We start from the raw sequence: 20,041 nt of genomic DNA, 5'->3' as shown, positions 1-20,041 counted from the left end.
TCTTTATATTTTAAGCCACAAGACATTATTATTGTTTTTAGTCAATATTCATTTATATTCACACATATTATTTACTCTTTCCATAGCTCTTCACTCCTTCCTGTACTTCTTTTTCCATCTGAGATCATTTTCCTTCTGCCTGGAGAATCTTTAGTATTTCTTTTATTGCAGGTCTGCTGATGACAAATTCTGAGTTTTTGTCTGGAGTGTTTTCAAGTCATTTTCACTTTGGAAGGCTACTGTCACCAAGTACAGAATTCTGAGTTAGCTTTATTTTCTTATAACACTTAAAATATGCCAAGCCACTGTCTTTTTGGCTTCCATCATTTCTACTGATAAGTCAGTTGTCAGTCTTTTCACTGCTCCTTTATAGCAGCAGTTATTTTTTTCCCTCCTCTGAATGCTTTTAAGAAATTTTCCTTTTCTTCCATTTGGAGGACTGTTCATCTGGTACGATTTTCTTTGTATTTATCCCACTTTAGGTTGAAAGTGGTTGATGTGTTGACCATTAGCTCTTAAAATGCTGCTTCTCCCTTGTTCGCTTTTCTTCCTGGACTCCAACTGCACACATTTAAGAAACTTCCATCCTTTCCCATATGTCTCTATGTTTATTTCTGTATTTTCCCATTCTTTGTACTCTCCATGCTTGGATGTCTCTACTTATCTATTTTTCAGCTCACCAATCTTCTCTTCTCCTATGGCCAATACACTGTTAAACCTATCTTTTGAGTTTACAATTTCAATTGCACTTTTTATTTTTATAATTTCCATTTGGCTCTTTTTTATATATATATTTCAATTTTGTGATAAAAAAGACTTTTTAAATCTTTTTATCCAGCATCTGAACATATTAATTAAAATTTTTTAAGTATATGTCTGAATTCAGTAATGGGTCATCTATGAGTCTACAGATATTGTCTGTTTATTTCTTAGTCTCATTTTTTAATGTCTAATTTCATATATGAACAAACTGTAAAGGCTCTCAACAATGTTATCTCTCTTTAGAGAGAGTTCATCCTATTCTCTGTAGGTGGGTAGCTAGAAAAAGGAAGAGATCGTCTTAATCCAATCAAGGACTGCCTTGCAGTTTTTATAAAACTCAGTTAATCAATGCTATCAATGCTTCATCCTCCTTCCTGGGGTATAGCTCTTCACAGGTCTCACTGAAGAGTCTAGAGTATTGACTAGGGTCCTTTTTCAAAGGTGGGTCATCCAAGTCCAATTTTTCTCTTTGACACTGTGAGACTGCAAAATACTCTAATCTGCTTTTCTGTTTAGCTTCTTAGCCTCTTGCCCAGTGCAGCTTAAGAATTCAGAAAATGCCTTGAGGGAAAATCCTCTGAGTTTCAGGCTCACTTCTCTATATGTTTGGATCATGGTCCCTCAAGTCCTGGCAATCCCAAACTCCAACTTCTGTCTCTTTAACTCTATCAGATTTCTAAGAGCTTTGCTGGTTTCTCTGACTTTTAAGTGTGGCCCTCTGCCCAGAATCTTGGTTTCCTGCCCTACAACAAAAATTGACAAACTCCCAGTAGGAGAGAAACATCTCACAGATATAGGTTCACCAATCTGTAATTCTCTTCTCTGTAGGATCTAGGCCCCTAAATTCAATTTGCCTGGGCAGCTTTCTAATGCTAGGCAACAGACTTTTTTCAGCTGTTCTCAGCATGAATATTAGTCTGCCAGAAGCTACTCCGTCTTAGCTGGAAGCAGATGCCCCACCTTCGTTGTATTTTAAGCCCTGAGTCAAATTTCTCTTTGTACTTTGCCATGTTTGTCTACTAATTTGGAACAGATGCAAACTATATACATGGGCTGTAAACATGCACACACATTTTACTATAGTTCAGATTTGCATAGTATTGTTAAAATTATATGTGACTAATAAATAAGAAAATGTGATTATATACCAATAAAAGCCTGAAATATTTCCAAAATTGTTGCTTCATTGAAGCATAAAGGTAGCAGAGTACATGTTCAGTATCTTTTAGATCTGTGTATCCAAGTAGAAATATGTAACAACACCAACTATGCTGGTGAATTTTACTGTTCATGTTAAAATCTTTAATTGTAGCCTACCACTTTCAAGACAATTTCTAGAAACACTTATGAGTGTTTAAAGAAGTAGGAAACCTTTAAAAGAAGCGTTTTAATAAGTTGTCGGTTGTGAAATCAGTTTAGTAGTTCCCATGTAGTAAAGGTACATATAGTTCCAGGAAAATCAATTCAGTTACATATACACATCCCTCTATATGCGTATGCTGGATTATGATATAAAACGTATTTCTTACTGTGATTTGTGGCCAAAAAGTTTGAAAACTGCTACTCTATAAAATCATCAAAGAGGCCTTGATTTCCTTCTACAAGGCACGAAAAACCAACAGACCTGTTATTTATTACTCATAGATGATAACTTCTTACCTTTTTAGAGCACTTGGCTGTGGTTTTCAGACAGCACCTCTTATGACAAGCATACTTGCATACTGAAAAATAGGTTAAGAATGTAGCATTTTCAGAAGTCTGTACATCAGTGACAAGAATTAATAAGTTTACTGCTTTATTCTGAGCATAAATTTTTTCCTTTAAATCTGAGACTGCTATAGTATCACATACATATACTTTGTATGGTATTAGAATGAAAAATTGTCTTAATTCATTCAATTCAGAAAAATGAAGTTGAAAAACATACCTAAAATTTCTAACCACTGTCTATGAAAAAGCTTTTTATTCTTTCAAGATTGCCCACCCCTCCTCCCCTGTCCCCACCATATTCCAGCAGAATATATATCTCTGTGGTCTGATTCACAAACTAGTGCTCATGTTCCCCTCTTAAATTTGTTCTACTATCTGCTAAAATGAAAGAAATACCTATTAAGAATCATTCCAATGGATAAGAAAAGCATTACTGTCAAAGACCTTTAATAAAATAAAAACAAATTTGGTAGCATACTAAGATATAAGAAAGGCCTTGTTTACTATCCTAGAAGGTCCAGAATAGAGCTCTGAGGAACCAGGACATAAAGAATATCAGTAGTGATTGGGAAGATGAGATAAAGAAAAACTTCAGAGCAGAAATAATTTCTCAGAGCAGGAGATAACAGGGTGGCTAGGCAGCAGTAGGTGCAAAGGGCACGCAGAGAGGAGGATACTGAGAAAATACTTGGCCTATGTCATTTTGGTACACCAGCTCTGGCTCCTGCACATCAACACCTGAATATCCTTCTTGAGTTTCTAAAGCATGACTTGAGGGGTTTTCAAAGCCAAGATCAAGGAGGGGAGACCAAACCACTGTACTGGCGAAATCACCAGTATAAGCACAAAAAAAGTTAGTTAATGCTATTAAGAAATCAAACCAGGGCTTCCCTGGTGGCGCAGTGGTTGAGAATCTGCCTGCCAATGCAGGGGACATGGGTTCGAGCCCTGGTCTGGGAAGATCCCACATGCCGCGGAGCGGCTGGGCCCGTGAGCCACAATTACTGAGCCTGCGCGTCTGGAGCCTGTGCTCCGCAACAAGAGAGGCCGCGACAGTGAGAGGCCCGCGCACCGCGATGAAGAGTGGCCCCTGCTTGCCACAACTAGAGAAAGCCCTCGTACAGAAACGAAGTACCAACAAGCCAAAAATAAATAAATAAATAAATAAAAATTAAAAAAAAAAAAAAGAAATCAAACCAAACCCACCCAAGTCATAAAAAAAGAAAAAGCAGATTCTTTATATTTTCAGTTTCAGATCACAGAGAAAATCATACCAAACCTACAGGAATCAGACTAACATTAAACAGTCAAGTACATGGCAAACTACTCCCAATTTCACTTTCACTGCAATTTTTTTAGACTACTGATAATAAAACAAAAAGAAAACCACTTTTGAACCATAGAACAAGTGAACATATCCAGCAATATCCAAGTGCTGATTTCACTATGGTGAACATGATTTCCATCCTTGTTGTCATACTGGACCCAACCCTTCCTAATATTTCTTTCATTCAGTTCTGGCCCACTAGTAAATAAAGCCTCACAAAATTATTAAAAGCACCAGAATAGATGTATGGAATAACAGGAGTAGAAGCTGAAGACCCTCTGTAAGCCAGAACCAAGCTGACCCACAAAAAATCTCTACTCCACATTCTAGGATTTAAAGGTTCTGATAAAGGATTATAGTAGAAAAAAGTACCTTTCTGGTTATAATCTAAGAATTTGTTCATTAATTCATCCAACCATCTATAGGTCCATCTACCCAATAAATATTTACTAAAACTTATAATGTGCCAGAACTGTTCTGTATACTTCTAGGTATACAGAAGAGACAGATAAGTTTCCTGACCTTATAGAGAGCACATTCTAGTGGGACAGACAAACAAGAAAACAAATGAATACTTAACATCATCTTGGGTGGTGATAAGTACTATAAAGACTAGAAAAGCTGAGTAAAGGGATAGAGAATTGGGGGACAGGGTGGCATTTTAGATAGGAGGGTGGAGACATGAATCAACTGAAGTAGTGAGTCATACTAACACCTGAGAGAAGAGCATTTCAGATGGAGTGAGCTGCAAGTACAGTGACCAAAGAACACCAAAATATCTTATTTGCCAACAAAGAGCAGGTAAAGGGAACTATAACGAGAGATGAAGTTAAAGAATTAGGGAGTGTGAATTATTCCTTAATGTTAAAGAAGATATAAGAAAACTCATGGAAACAGAAATATCAAGTGGTTAAAAAAATTCCTCGGGCTTCCCTGGTGGCACAGTGGTTGAGAGTCTGCCTGCTAATGCAGGGTACACGGGTTCGAGCCCTGGCCTGGGAAGATCCCACATGCCGCAGAGCGGCTGGGCCCGTGAGCCACAACTGCTGAGCCTGCGCGTCTGGAGCCTGTGCTCCGCAACGAGAGAGGCCGCGACGGTGAGAGGCCCGCGCATCGCGATGAAGAGTGGCCCCCGCTTGCCACAACTGGAGAAAGCCCTCGCACAGAAACGAAGACCCAACACAGCCAAAAATCAATCAATCAATCAATCAATCAAACATACGCATCTGATTCAAGATCCTCATTAAAAAAAAAAAAAAATTCCTCAAAGAACTCTCATACTTACATTTGCAAACAGAGGCTCGGTCCATTATCCATATCAAAGAAGAACAGTACTCACAGTATGTAGGGATGCTATACTGGGTGGCCTTAAAGATGTGACCATTGTGCTCTTCTACCTGAAGGAAAAAATATAGCTATCTATGTTAAAGCCAACACAGTAAATGCTGCCCTAACATGTCAGGCAATGGGAAATCCTTCAATTCCCTGTTGTCTTCATTGGGTACTTATTCCAGGAGGAGAATTATGATCTGAGAAATAAAATAAAGGTAAAACATATGGTCCCTGCTTTCAAAAAGTGAACAATCTAGTAGGGACAAAACCAACTTATATGAAAATCAGAAAACAATGCTATAAACATATAAGAGCTGTCTTATGCAACTCTGAATCAGCATGTTAAATTAAAAGCAGCAGTTCTCAAATTTTTATTTTTAACCTCAAGAATCTTTCACACTTCTGAAAATTACTGATGATCTCAAGATACTTCTCTTTATATGCGTTATGAGTTAGAAATTAAAACAAAAAAATTTAACTATCCAATTCACTTAAAATTATCATTAAACATATTCCATGTTAACATAAGTAACATTTTAATGAAAAACAACTGTATCTTTAAAACATACAAAAAAAGTACTGACAAGAGGGGTACTGTTTTACATTTTTGTAAACCTCTTTGATGTCTGGCTTAATAAAAGACAACTGGATTCTCATATCCATTTCTGTACGCAATCTGGTGGCAGTATGCAATTAATTTTGAAAAATATGAAGAAAATTCAGCTTCATACAGATATGAAATTTGAAAATGGAAAAATAATTTAATTGTCCTTTCAGAAAATGACACAATATTAAAACTCTGCAAATGGTAACTTAAAGGTTAACTGAAATATGGAATCTAAAACCACACCAATCAACTCTTCATACTCTGTAACATTAAAATCCATTGTTCTGGGCTTCACTAAAATTTACAACTTTTACTTCAAAGTACCATTAAGAAAATAAAAAGATAAACCACAGACTCAGAGAAAATATTTGCAAATCGTATATCTGATAAAGGACTTGTACCTAGAATACAGGAAGAACTGTATTAATAAGAAGACAACTCAATTTTTTAAATGGGCAAAATATTGAATAGACAGTTCATCAAAGAAGTATAAATGGCCAAGAGGCACATGAAAAGATGCTCAAATCATTAGTTATCAGAGAAATGCAAATCAGAACCATGATGGGAAACCACTTCATACCATCTAGAATAGCTATAACTATTAGACAAAACTAACTATTCGTGAGGATATGGAGAGACTGGAACCCTCAGATATTTCAGGTGGGATTGTAAAATGGTATTGTTACCATTTTGGTAACTATATGGTATAGTTCAAATATTGAATCATTATGTTGTACACCTGAAAGTAGTGTAATGTTATATGTCAATTATATCTCAATTTTTTAAAATAAAAAATACATATATACACACATTTACACATACATACATACATGTAGGGGAGTATTAGTAGTCATTTTTGTCTTAATTAATCAAATAACCAACTAACTAAACGAAAAAGATCTAACTCACAGTTCATCCATCCCACAGCTTTATAATATGACCTTGGCTCTGTGATGTCTCAAATATTCCCAGATATTGACATTTTATCACACAGATATCCTTCTATTTAATGAAACTGTAAATCACACACATGCACATTATTTTCCTCTACTGGAACTCTTAATATTAAGTTAGTTTCATTTTAAAAATTACTTTATTCTAAATGGATCAAAAGGTACAAAATAGAATACAATGAAAATCTTTCTTTCACCTCTGAATTCCAACTGTTTAGTTCCTCTTACAGAAATAATCACTGATACCAGTTTCCTGTGTATACTTTCAGATATTTTGTGTGTGTGTGTGTGTGTGAGTACAGTTATAAATGTATTTTGGTTTTTAAAAAATATACGAATAGTAGCTTTCTATATAGTGTTTGGCTCTTCGCTCTTTTTAATTAATAAAACATCTTGGAGAATGGTTTCTCTTACTTTAGTGCCAAGCAGTATTATATTATATAGATGTATCTAATTTATTTAACCATTTCCTTACTGATTTAGGTTGTTTTCAAAACGTTTATTTATTACAAATTCCTCTTCAATAAAGAGCCTGTACATGTCAGTGTGAACAAATTGATATATCCACTGGATAAATTCCTGTATGCGGAATTGCTGGGTCAAAGGTTTTTTGGTTTTGTTTTTAATATTTTTAAGGTTTTTAATACACCATTATTAAAGTACCTTCTCCAAGAAGGTTATGCAAATAACCCCATTTGCAGTATTGAAAAAAATCTATATATTTATTTATCTTTCCAAACTAGGTAACTAATTTAGCTTTGCTCATAGATGGACAAAGTAGAAAATCACTGTTGTTTCATTTTAATTTGAATACTATTAAGTATAAACATTTATTCATATATTTCTTAACATTTCTTTCTATGACCTGCACTTATCACAGGCCCTGAAATACAATAGCTGTTGAATTAATGAATTTTCTTTTTTTTTAATGTCATATGCTTTACTCATTTCTTTCCCTTGTCAATATTGTTCTTTCCCTCATCGATATGTTCTTTTTATTGTTCTTTCCCTCATTGGTATTGTTCTTTCCCTCATCGATATGAAAAAGGTATTGTTCTTTCCCTCATCGATATGCAAAAGACTATTCTTATAAGGCTTAAAATGTATAAAAGGCCTAAACACTGTTTAAAAGGCTTAAACACTGTTACCTGTTAAATAACAGGTGCCTTCCTGTTACTTCTCCACCTTCCCTATGCTTTACTTCATACACAATCTCAAAAATCCTCAGTGGTGGGTGGCATTACACCTGTTTTATGTAATCCTATTTTACTCCTATTTTATATAATATATACTCCTATTAAATACATGAGGACATTGAGACTCAAAGATTAAGTTGTCTAAGTTTCTCCACTGGTGAACAAAAGTAAGCCAGGCTAAGGGCTTAAATATCCTACTTTCAGGATTCCTTTTCCTTCCATGAAAAGGAAGAAACTCTTTAACAGGTAAGATCATGCTAAAATAGAGTCAGATCATGCTTCTAACACACACAGTAGAAAAGTGACAAGCAATGATCTAAAAAACCTTAGAATTTGGTTTACAAGTGATAGGGGATGATTTATAATCCTGATTTATTAATAAGGCTAACAATAAATATTCTAGGATTAGAATTTGCCATTGGCAGGGGTGAATGCAGGTTCTGTAGGCCCTAAAGCTTAACATTTTCAGGGGAAAGGGAGGAAGACAGGACGAGCAGGGGAAACAACTTGGGAAGAAAGAAGAGAAGGTGGTGGCAGCAAATGCAACTGAAGCAGAGGGAACAGGGGGAGAGTGGGAAGAAATGAAGCTTAGAGAAGTCAAGGTCAAGATCATGTCAAGTCTTGTAGGCATGGTAAGAACTCTGAGTTTTACTCTGAGTAACAGTGGAAGTCACTAGAGAGTTCTGAGTAGAGGAGGAACATGACCTGATTTTTGTTTTAAAATGTTCATTATGGCTATTATGTAGAAAACTGTAAGGGGAGAAGAATATAAGAAGGCAGATCAATTATGAGACAACACATAGTATTACTGGACTACTGTAATAGCAGTGGAGGTGGTGTGAAATGGTCAGATATTAGATGTATTTTGGAGGTAGGGTGCTGGCCAGAGTTCTAACTACTTTTCCAGCCACCCCCACATAAACATGCAATACTTGAGCCTATTAAAGCTACTGGCTCAACATGCCAGGTTTTTCACTCATGTGTCTTTGGATATACTCTTTCCCTTTGGCTAGATACTGCCTGTCTAAACTACTACTCACTTGATAAGAACTAGCAAAAACATCTTTTCTTGTGTAAAGTATTCCTTCATTCTCTCTTTCTGTATTTCCACAGCACTTTGTACTATTTCTACTATAATACTTATCACATCTGAAAGTAGTAATTTTTTAAATGCCTGCCTTCACTAGCAGATTATGAGCTCCTCTAGGGCTTAACTCATCCTTGTAATTACAGAGATTATGGTAAAGTATGCAATAGAGACATATAATACAAAAGATAAGAACATGAACAATGGTAAAATATGCTCAAATGCCTTTGGGAATGTCTCTTGAATTGGGACTTACATTTGTAAAATCCTAAATAGTCCTCATATTCTTCAGAAAGGAGGGAGAGCTCCTTAAAAAACTCCTTCCCTATCCCTACTTCTGAAAAGGGATCATACTTGTACTTTTCATGAGTAAACATTTCAGTTTTCTACCATTTTAGGAAGCCACCATTAATAACAAGTCAAGCCAAAGAATTCAAGACACATTTCTCATTCTAAATTTTTGTAAAGAAGTAAATGATTACCCCCTAGGCATCTGATAAACTTATTCTTTAAATATTTCCACAGAAATACTGTATGATACAGCTCAGACTGGTGGTCTAAAAAATTACTTTTTAATAACATTAAAAAAATAGATTACAACTTACTAAATCAGTTTCTTTTTTCCTTCTTTTCTTTCTCTCTGTTTTTGGCACCTGGTTGGAGAGAAATACAGAAAATGTGATATAACAAAGACTAACATAATTTGTTACTTCTTTGCAAATGCTGAGATTTTTGCTCAACAGGTAATAAAAGCACCTCCTTATTCTTCAAGAGGAAATGTGCAGTGCTAGTAAGCATATGTGAGAAAAAATATTTATGTTTAGTAAAACACAGTGCTCATAAAAGCAACAGAATAGAAGGATACTTTAGAAATTATCTTTTTAAACCTCAGTTCTGCCCAGAAGCCACACCATTATTAATTTAAATGATTATTTTATTTTAAACATTAATTACCTGATTATTAATTTTAAAGATTGCACTTTGCATATTTTGGCTCTAGAAAACCCTCCATCCTAGAGCTAAATATAAAAAGGTATTGGAGATCAGTTCAAGATGGTGGAGTAGAAGAACGTGCTCTCACTCCCTCTTGCGAGAGCACTAGAGTAACAACTAACTGCTGAACAATCATCAACAGGAAGACACTGGAACTCACCAAAAAAGATACCCCACATCCAAAGACAAAGGAGAAGCCACAATGAGACGGTAGGAGGGGTGCAATCACAATAAAATCAAATCCCATAACTGCTGGGTGGATGACTCACAAACTGGAGAACACTTATACCACATAAGTCCACCCACTGGAGTGAAGGTTCTGAGCCCCACGTCAGGCTTCCCAACCTGGAGGTCTGGCAATGGGAGGAGGAATTCCTAGAGAATCAGACTTTGAAGGCTAGTGGGATTTGACTGCAGGACTTCGACAGGACTGGGAGAAACAGAGACTCCACTCTTGGAGGGCACACACAAAGTAGTGTGTGCATCAGGACTGAGGAAAAGGAGCAGTGACCCCATAGGAGACTGAACCAGACCTACCTGCTAGTGTTGGAGGGTCTCCTGCAGAGGCGGGGCATGGCTGTGGCTCACCGTGAGGACAAGGACACTGGCAGCAGAAGTTCTGGGAAGTACTCCTTGGCGTGAGCCCTCCCAGAGTCCGCCATTAGCCCCACCAAAGAGCCTGGGTAGGCTCCAGTGTCGGGTCACCTCAGGCCAAACAACCAACAGGGAGGGAACTCAGACCCACCCATCAGCAGACAAGCGGATTAAAGTTTTACTGAGCTCTGCCCACCAGAGCAACACCGAGCTCTACCCACCACTAGTCCCTCCCATAGGGAAACTTGCACAAGCCTCTTAGATAGCTTCATCCACCAGAGGGCAGACAGCAGAAGCAAGAAGAACTACAATCCTGCAGCCTGCGGAATAAAAACCACATTCACAGAAAGACACACAAGAAGAAAAGGCAGAGGGCTATGTATCAGATGAAGGACCAAGATAAAACCCAAGAAAAACAACTAAATGAAGTGGAGATAGGCAACCTTCCAGAAAAAGAATTCAGAATAATGATAGTGAAGATGATCCAGGACCTCGGAAAAAGAATGGAGGCAAAGGTCAAGAAGATGCAAGAAATGTTTAACACAGAGCTAGAAGAATTAAAGAACAAACACCTAGAAGAATTAACAAACAAACAGAGATGAACAATACAATAACTGAAATGAAAACTACACTAGAAGGAATCAATAGCAGAATAACTGAGGCAGAAGAACAGAGAAGTGACCTGGAAGACAGAATGCTGGAATTCACTGCTGTGGAACAGAATAAAGAAAAAAGAATGAAAAGAAATGAAGACAGCCTAAGAGACCTCTGGGACAACATGAAACACAACATTTGCGTTATAGGGGTCCCAGAAGGAGAAGAGAGAGAGAAAGGACCCAAGAAAATATTTGAAGAGATTATAGTGGAAAAATTCCCTAACATGGGAAAGAAAATAGCCACCCACATCCAGGAAGCGCAGAAAGACCCATACAGGATAAACCCAAGGAGGAACACTCAGAGACACATAGCAATCAATTTGACAAAAATTAAAGACAAAGAAAAATTACTGAAAGCAACAAGGGAAAAACAACAAATAATATACAAGAGAACTCCCATAAGGTTAACAGCTCATTTCTCAGCAGAAGCTCTACAAGCCAGAAGGGAGTGGCATGATATATTTAAAGTGATGAAAGGGAAGAACCTAAACCAAGATTATTCTACCCAGCAAGGATCTCATTCAGATTCGATGGAGAAATCAAAAGATTACAGACAAGCAAAAGCTAAGAGAATTCAGCACCACCAAACCAGCTCTACAACAAATGATAAAGAACTTCTCTAAGTGGGAAACACAAGAGAAGAAAAGGACCTACAAAAACAAACCCATAACAATTAAGAAAATGGTAATAGGAACATACATATCAATAATTACCTTAAACGTGAATGGATTAAATGCTCCAACCAAAAGACACAGGCTCGCAGAATGGATACAAAAACAGGACCCATATATATGCTGTCTACAAGAGACCCACTTCAGACCTAGGGACACACACAGACTGAAAGTGAGGGGATGGAAAAGATATTGCATGCAAATGGAACTCAAAAGAAAGCTGGAGTAGCAATACTCATATCAGATAAAATACACTTTAAAATAAAGAATGTTACAAGAGACAAGGAAGGACACTACATAATGATCAAGAGATCAATCCAAGAAGAAGATATAAAAATTATAAATATATATGCACCCAACATAGGAGCACCTCAATACATAAGGCAACTGCTAACAGCTATAAAAGAAGAAATCGACAGTAACACAATAATAGTGGGGGACTTTAACACCTCACTTACACCAATGGACACATCATCCAAACAGAAAATTAATAAGGAAACATAAGCTTTAAAAGACACAACAGACCAGATAGATTTAATTGATATTTTATCCAAAAACAGCAGATTACATTTTCTTCTCAAGTGCACATGGAACATGCTCCAGGATAGATCACATCTTGGGTCACAAATCAAGCCTCAGTAAATTTAAGAAAACTGAAATCATATCAAATATCTTTTCTGACCACAACACCATGAGATTAGAAACCAATTACAGGGAAAAAAACGTAAAAAACACAAACACATGGAGGCTAAACAGTACGTTACTAAATAACCAAGAGATCACTGAAGAAATCAAAGAGGAAATAAAAAAATACCTAGAGACAAATTACAACGAAAACACGATGATTCAAAAGCTATGGGATGCAGCAAAAGCAGTTCTAAGAGGGAAGTTTATAGCAATACAATCCTAGCTCAAGAAACAAGAAAAATCTCAAATAAACAATCTATACTTACACCTAAAGGAACTGAGAAAGAAGAACAAACAAAACCCAAAGTTAGTAGAAGGAAAGAAATCATAAAGATCAGCGCAGAAATAAATGAAAACAATAGCAAAGATCAATAAAACCAAAAGCTGGTTCTTTGAGAAGATAAACAAAATTGATAAACCATTACCCAGACCCATCAAGACAAACAGGGAGAGGACACAAATCATTAAAATTAGAACTGAAAAAGGAGAAGTTACAACTGACACTGCAGAAATACAAAGCATCCTAGGAGACTACTACAAGCAACTCTATGCCAATAAAATGGACAACTTGGAAGAAATGGACAAATTCTCAGAAAGGTATAACCTTCCAAGACTGAACCAGGAAGAAATAGAAAATATGAACAGACCAATCACAAGTAAGGAAATTGAAACTGTGATTAAAAATCTTCCAACAAACCAAACTCCAGGACCAGACGGCTTCACAGGTGAATTATATCAAACATTTAGAGAAGAGCTAACACCCATCCTTCTCAAACTCTTCCAAAAAAACTGCAGAGGAAGGAACACTCTCAAACTCATTCTATGAGGCCACCATCACCCTGATACCAAAACCAGACAAAGATACTACAAAAAAAGAAAATTACAGACCAATATCACTGATGAATATAGATGTAAAAATCCTCAACAAAATGCTAGCAGTCAGAATCCAACAACACATTAAAAAGATCATACACCATGATCAAGTGGGATTTATCCCAGGGATGCAAGGATTCTTCAATATATGCAATTCAACGTGATACACCATATTAACAAATTGAAGAATAAAAACCATATGATCATCTCAATAGATGCAGAAAAAGCTTTTGACAAAATTCAACACCCATTTATGATAAAAACTCTCCAGAAAGTGGGCATAGAGGGAACCTACTTCAACATAATAAATGCCATATATGACAAACCCACAGCAAACATCATTCTGAATGGTGAAAAACTGAAAGCATTTCCTCTAAGATCAGGAACAAGACAAGGATGCCCATTCTCGCCACTATTATCCAACAGTTTTGGAAGTCTTAGCCATGGCAATCAGAGAAGAAAAAGAAATAAAAGGAATTCAAATTGGAAAAGATTAAGTAAACCTGTCACTGTTTGCAGATGACATGATACTATACATAGAGAATCCTAAAGATGCCACCAGAAAACTACTAGAGCTAATCAATGAATTTGGTAAAGTTGCAGGATACAAAATTAATGCACAGAAATCTCTTGCATTCCTATACACTAACAACAAAAGATCAGAAAGAGAAATTAAGGAAACAATCCCATTCACCACTGCAACAACAACAAAAAAATAAAATACCTAGGAATAAATCTACCTAAGGTTATTAAAACACCTGTACTCAGAAAACTATAAGACACTGATGTAAGTAATCAAAGATGACACAAACAGATGGAGAGATATACCATGATCGTGGATTGCAAGAATCAATATCATGAAAATGACGATTCGACCCAAAGCAATCTACAGACTCAATGCAATCTGTATCAAATTACCAACGGCATTTTTTTACAGAACTAGAACAAAAAAATCTTAAAATGTGTATGGAGACACAAAAGACCCCGAATAGCCAAAGCAAACTTGAGGGGAAAAAACGGAGCTGGAGGAATCAGACTCCCTGACTTCAGACTATACTACAAAGCTACAGTAATCAAGACAATATGGTACTGGCACAAAAACAGAAACATAGATCAATGGAACAAGATAGAAAGCCCAGAGATAAACCCATGCACCTATGGTCAACTAATCTATGAAAAAGGAGGCAAGGATATATAATGGAGAAAAGACAGTCTCTTCAATAAGTGGTGCTGGGAAAACTGGACAGCTACATGTAAAAGAATGAAAGTAGAATACTCCCTAACACCATACACAAAAATAAACTCAAAATGGATTAGAGACCTAAATGTCAGACTGGACGCTATAAACCTCTTAGAGGAAAACATAGGAAGGACACTCTTTGACATAAATCACAGCAAGATCTTTTTTGATCCACCTCCTAGAGTAATGGAAATAAAAACAAAAATAAACAAATGGGACCTAATGAAACTTCAAAGCTTTTGCACAGCAAAGGAAACCATAAACAAGACGAAAAGAGAACCCTCAGAATGAGAGAAAATATTCGCAAACGAATCAACGGACAAAGGATTAATCTCTAAAATATATAAACAGCTCATGCAGCTCAATATTAAAGAAACAAACAACCCAATCCAAAAATGGGCAGAAGACCTAAATAGACATTTCTCCAAAGAAGACATACAGATGGCTAAGAAGCACATGAAAAGCTGCTCAACATCACTAATTATTAGAGAAATGCAAATCAAAACTACAATGAGGTATCACGTCACACCAGTTAGAATGGGCATCATCAGAAAATCTACAAACAACAAATGCTGGAGAGGGTGTGGGGAAAAGGGAACCCTCTTGCACTGCTGGTGGGAATGTAAATTGATACAGCCACTACGGAGAACAGTATGGAGGTTCCTTAGAAAACTAAAAATAGAATTACCATACGACCCAGCAATCCCACTACTGGGCATATACGCAGAGAAAACCATAATTCAAAAAGACACATGTCCCCCAGTGTTCACTGCAGCAGTATTTACAATAGCCAGGTCATGAAAGCAACCTAAATGCCCATCAACAGACGAATGGATAAAGAAGATGTGGTACATACATACAATGGAATATTACTCAGCCATAAAAAGGAATAAAATTGGGTCATTTGTAGAGACGTGGATGGATCTAGAGACTGTCATACAGAGTGAAGTAAGTCAGAAAGAGAAAAACAAATATTGTATATTAATGCATATATGTGGAACCTAGAAAAATGGTACAGATGAACCATTTGCAGGGCAGAAATTGAGACACAGATGTAGAGAACTTATGGACACCAAGGGGGGAATGTGGCGGGGGGGCTGGTGGTGGGATGAATTGGGAGATTGGGATTGACATATATACACTAATATGTATAAAATGGGTAACTAATAAGAACCTGCTGTATAAAAAAATAAATAAAATTAAATTAAAAAAAAAGGTATCATCTGGAGGACTTTCCTGGTGGCGCTGTGGTTAAGAATCCACCTGCCAACACAGGGGACATGGGTTCGAGCCCTGCTCTGGTAAGATCCCACATGCCATGGAGCAACTAAGCCCGTGCGCCACAACTCCTGAGCCTGCGCTCTAGAGCCTGCAAGCCACAACTACTGAAGCCCTCGCGCCTAGGGCCCGTGCTCCACAAGAAGAGAAGCCACCGCAATGAGAAGCCCACGCACCGCAACAAAGAGTAGCCCCGGCTCGCCGCAACTAGAGAAAAGCCCACACACAGCAACGAAGACCCAGTGCAGCCAAAAATAAATAAATAAATAACTTTATTTATTTATTTTTTTAAAAAAGGTATCATCTGGGACATGGAAAAGTTCTTTTACATATGACGTTTCCTGTTAGCCATAGTAGAGAACAATCTCAATCTAACCTTTCAAAATTACAAAGGCAGTATAAGCCTAGTAAGAATCTTCTTCTGCATAACATAAGATCTCAACTTAGATGTAGAACAGAAGAATTTTCAAGGATTTATTTATATCTGATTACTTCAAAATGATTTCAAATATTTTATAAATCTAAATATACATAAATCAGAATAAATGAAAATAAAATGGGAGACAATAAAAAGGATTAATAGTATTCCTGCTACCCAGTAATCAGATACCTAATTATTTCAGCTGGGGTACTGAAAGGAAACACACTGACAACCTCCCCTAAGCCCACTATCTCTTCTGTAATAAGAATTTCATAATAATTATTTAATAGGGCTGAAGCAAGAAGTAAATAAAATATCAAACACCTAGTATAATTCCTGGTACTCAATAAATAAAGGTTATTATTACTATTATATAGATTTTCAGAAACATACATTTTCCTAAAACCTAATTCAAGGAGAAATATAATTCGTGGGTCCTTACATAAAGGCCACGAGATGATACAATGAATCACGTCTTTAACCACTGTTTTTCAAAAGGAAATTCATGTACTGACCTCTATCAAAGCTGAGGGTATAATCTTAATGGCACAACATTATATTTTAACTCAGTGAAGAATGTATTAATGGCAGAAGGCTTTAATAATACAGTCTGATGAACTTTTAGGACAGAATGGAGTTTGCTGGATCTAAAGTAGTGCTAAAGTAGTTGACATGTTCACTGTAATGTTTTTCTCAAATACCAGATGTCCCAGATTCTTAAGAAGAATTCATAACTGAATCCTTTTAGAAATCAAAATATATTTACCTTTGTGGGTATATATTCCAGAGTCTTGAATTCATTCATATATTCATCTAAAAACACTTTGAAAGTGTTGACCCAAACTCTGACTGGAGATTCACTCCAATCACGCTGCTCAAGCCTCATGGTCTTTTCCAAAATCTGTTCAAATAGTGCGTAGAGGTCTTTATACCGTATGCTTTTCCCATCATCTATCTAATAAGCAATAAGAGAAGAAATGTAAGGTTTTATGAAGAAATTCTTTATATATAGAAGACTGATTCAATTTTTATTGGGTAGTTATTTTGAATAAAAATTAGGATCCTGATATACTTTCTAATGGGCATGTCCATGAGGTCATGTGGTATTTGTAAATTCCCACTCTACTATGGAATGTCTGCAGAATAAAACCTGCTAAATTTTAGTAAAATACCTAACAGTTTAAACAATGTAATAATTGGAGAAAGTCCTGGGAATTTTTAACTATATTTAGCTATAAAGATTATTTGCATCCCTCTTAATTACCTATCCCCAGAAATGAACCTTGTTTAGATAGTTCCACTCTAAAACTGAAAAAGTGAATACCTGAATTCTTGCCTAGTGAAACATTAGGCAACCTTTACTTTGATTCATTTTTCCAAAGAAGAATGACATGCTTAGAATAACACCGTATTTCTTGCAAAGGAATCTGCATGGAATTCCTTTTAACTTATTTAAATGAGGTGTGGAGTCTTCATGAGAAAGAAAAAAACATCATTTAAGTGACCAAAACGTATTATATACATTTAAAATGTATTTCTCTTTCACCTCCTCAGAATTAGAAGTTGAACCTCTTTGATCCAGGGTTAGAAAACCACTATTAATCTCTAGTTCATAACGTTGGCTCTTCCTATGTGATACAAAGTATATTGGTCCCTAATCTAGAAAATAAAGGTATGAAGCATGACAAGCAGTTAGCAGGATTAGAAAAATATGGCCAACATTGTCTCTACCCAAACCTAGTCATTTGCCGTAGCCTGATTACTACTTTATTATGGTCTTGAAATTATTGCTAAGACTGCATGGTTCCTATTTTTAAAAGGCAAAAAAATCTTATACTGAGTAGAATATACATAGGAAAGTTCTCCTGATTTCTCTTTACACATTAAATTACAGGTTGAACAAAGAAAAACCAATTAAATACAAATTATTTTTTATAGAATAAATATGACAATTCAGAGATACTAATAAAGATTCTATAGATCAAAAGCATTATTTTATACTTTAGCACCAATAATAAATTTTCTAAACCATGACCAACATCATATGAAAGTATAGGTAAATCTGAAAGTGATACAAACTCATATATAGAAATCGGTGAACATAAACTGCTCTAATTCTACTGAATAAAAAAGTATAATTCCAACACAAATGAGAATTAGAAGCTGGAGCCAGAGCTAAAAGGATCATGAGAAGTCAAAATAGTAAAGAGCCACTGGGTGAAAAAGAATCATACCTAGAATATCTGAATTCAATATCTTAAGATGAAAATATACCTATAACAGGGGGAAAAAAAAACTGCTCAGGGAAATTTGAGAATGCTATTAATCTGAGGTCAGTCAGTATATTTTTCCCTATCTATCCCTAAAACAAAAAGAAGACACTGGAGAAATCTCTAGTTGAACATGGCCCCTGTATTATTTTTTATGGCATTGTCAAATTTTTCATATGTTGAACTTCTGAATATCTCCTGACACAGTTTAACTTACCGCCAATGCAGATGAATAAAAGCTGAAGATATTCTGCCGAAATTCTTTCAGAGCTTTTTTAAATACAACATCCACTAGTGTGTCTTTCTTGCTGTCTTCATTATCTAGGTCATTCATCTGGGGACCACAGAAAGAGATTTTGTACACAGTCAACTAAATTGAAAAGAAGTGAATGCCACTCTGGACACATACTGTTTCTTCAACAATGACCGTCCTGAAAGGGCAAACTATCATGGGACCCAGATAAAAGCATGACCAGATAGCCAAAGTTTTATTACTACTAGATGATTTCTAAAGTCCCTTCTAACATTGTATGATTCCACAGTTCTGCTACCAAAAAGACAACTCAAAGTGTGCAATGACAAGCCTCACCTTCCCATACAGAATACAACATGACAGTTACGGTAAAACTGAAGTCAACAGTAAAGCCTAAAACTTTAAATCCTGTCTACGCAGTCTGACTCATACAAATCCTATTATTTGCACCTTTCTGGTAAAGAAACAGACGCTCTAACTTACTGAAGCATATATACTTTAGGGGACATATCCTGATATACAAGCATTCCACAGTCAAAGCTGCTCAGGGGCCTAACTGAGCAGGCAAAGTGTACCTTTTTCAGAAGAAATTCATCCATGCTTTTTAAATCACTGGCACTTGCTATGATCTGGACAGAGTCATTTTGCCAATGCATAGACTCCAAAGCCACGCTGCTGATCTTCACATTTCGCTTGCGCCTTGCCTTTGGAGAAGGCTCTTTGTTCTCTTTGAACTCCTTCTGGCAACTCCCAGGCAATTCTGGACTCAAAGGAGGTGTTGGCTGATTCTGAGATAATTCTATAAATCAAGATAGAGTGTCCAAAAAAAATTTCTTTTAGTAAAAATACTGAAATCTCTACATCCTTCTTTTTAAGTTCCTTTAGTAAGTCACTGAAGGAAACATGTAAATATCTGAAAAGTAAAGTAACATTAATGTTTAAGTTCAGGCAGTTAGGCAGTAAATCCAGATTGTACATTTGTACAGAAAATGTATTTAAGAATTATCACTTTTCAATGGGAAATGCTATCGTGTCTCCCAAAGAGATGAGGTCTGATACTGAAAATCTGGATGGAAGTGTCTTGTAGAACTGAAGCCTGGATCCCAAAGACCTCAGTCCCAAAGAAAAGAA

The 20,041-nt window shown here is 36.2% G+C and overlaps 1 protein-coding gene across 12 annotated transcripts in view; it reads right to left on the bottom strand.

Moving 5' to 3' along the window:
- MYO9A (myosin IXA) overlaps nucleotides 1-20,041 on the bottom strand; it is a 283,465-nt gene that overhangs the window by 39,549 nt on the left and 223,875 nt on the right. For all 12 annotated transcript variants that reach the window (XM_057541959.1, XM_057541957.1, XM_007197776.2 and 9 more), the window contains 6 exons: nucleotides 19,486-19,709; nucleotides 18,875-18,991; nucleotides 17,154-17,342; nucleotides 9,580-9,627; nucleotides 5,085-5,196; nucleotides 2,422-2,483 (listed from right to left, as the gene is read on the bottom strand). In XM_057541959.1, coding sequence (XP_057397942.1) covers nucleotides 2,422-2,483; nucleotides 5,085-5,196; nucleotides 9,580-9,627; nucleotides 17,154-17,342; nucleotides 18,875-18,991; nucleotides 19,486-19,709 — 752 coding nt within the window. The remainder of the gene's footprint in view (nucleotides 1-2,421; nucleotides 2,484-5,084; nucleotides 5,197-9,579; nucleotides 9,628-17,153; nucleotides 17,343-18,874; nucleotides 18,992-19,485; nucleotides 19,710-20,041) is intronic.

This window comes from Balaenoptera acutorostrata, chromosome 3 (genome assembly GCF_949987535.1).
Source record: "Balaenoptera acutorostrata chromosome 3, mBalAcu1.1, whole genome shotgun sequence".
Taxonomy (NCBI): domain Eukaryota; kingdom Metazoa; phylum Chordata; class Mammalia; order Artiodactyla; family Balaenopteridae; genus Balaenoptera; species Balaenoptera acutorostrata.
Note: the sequence above shows the minus strand (reverse complement) of the source record. Positions and strands in the feature narration are given on the sequence as shown.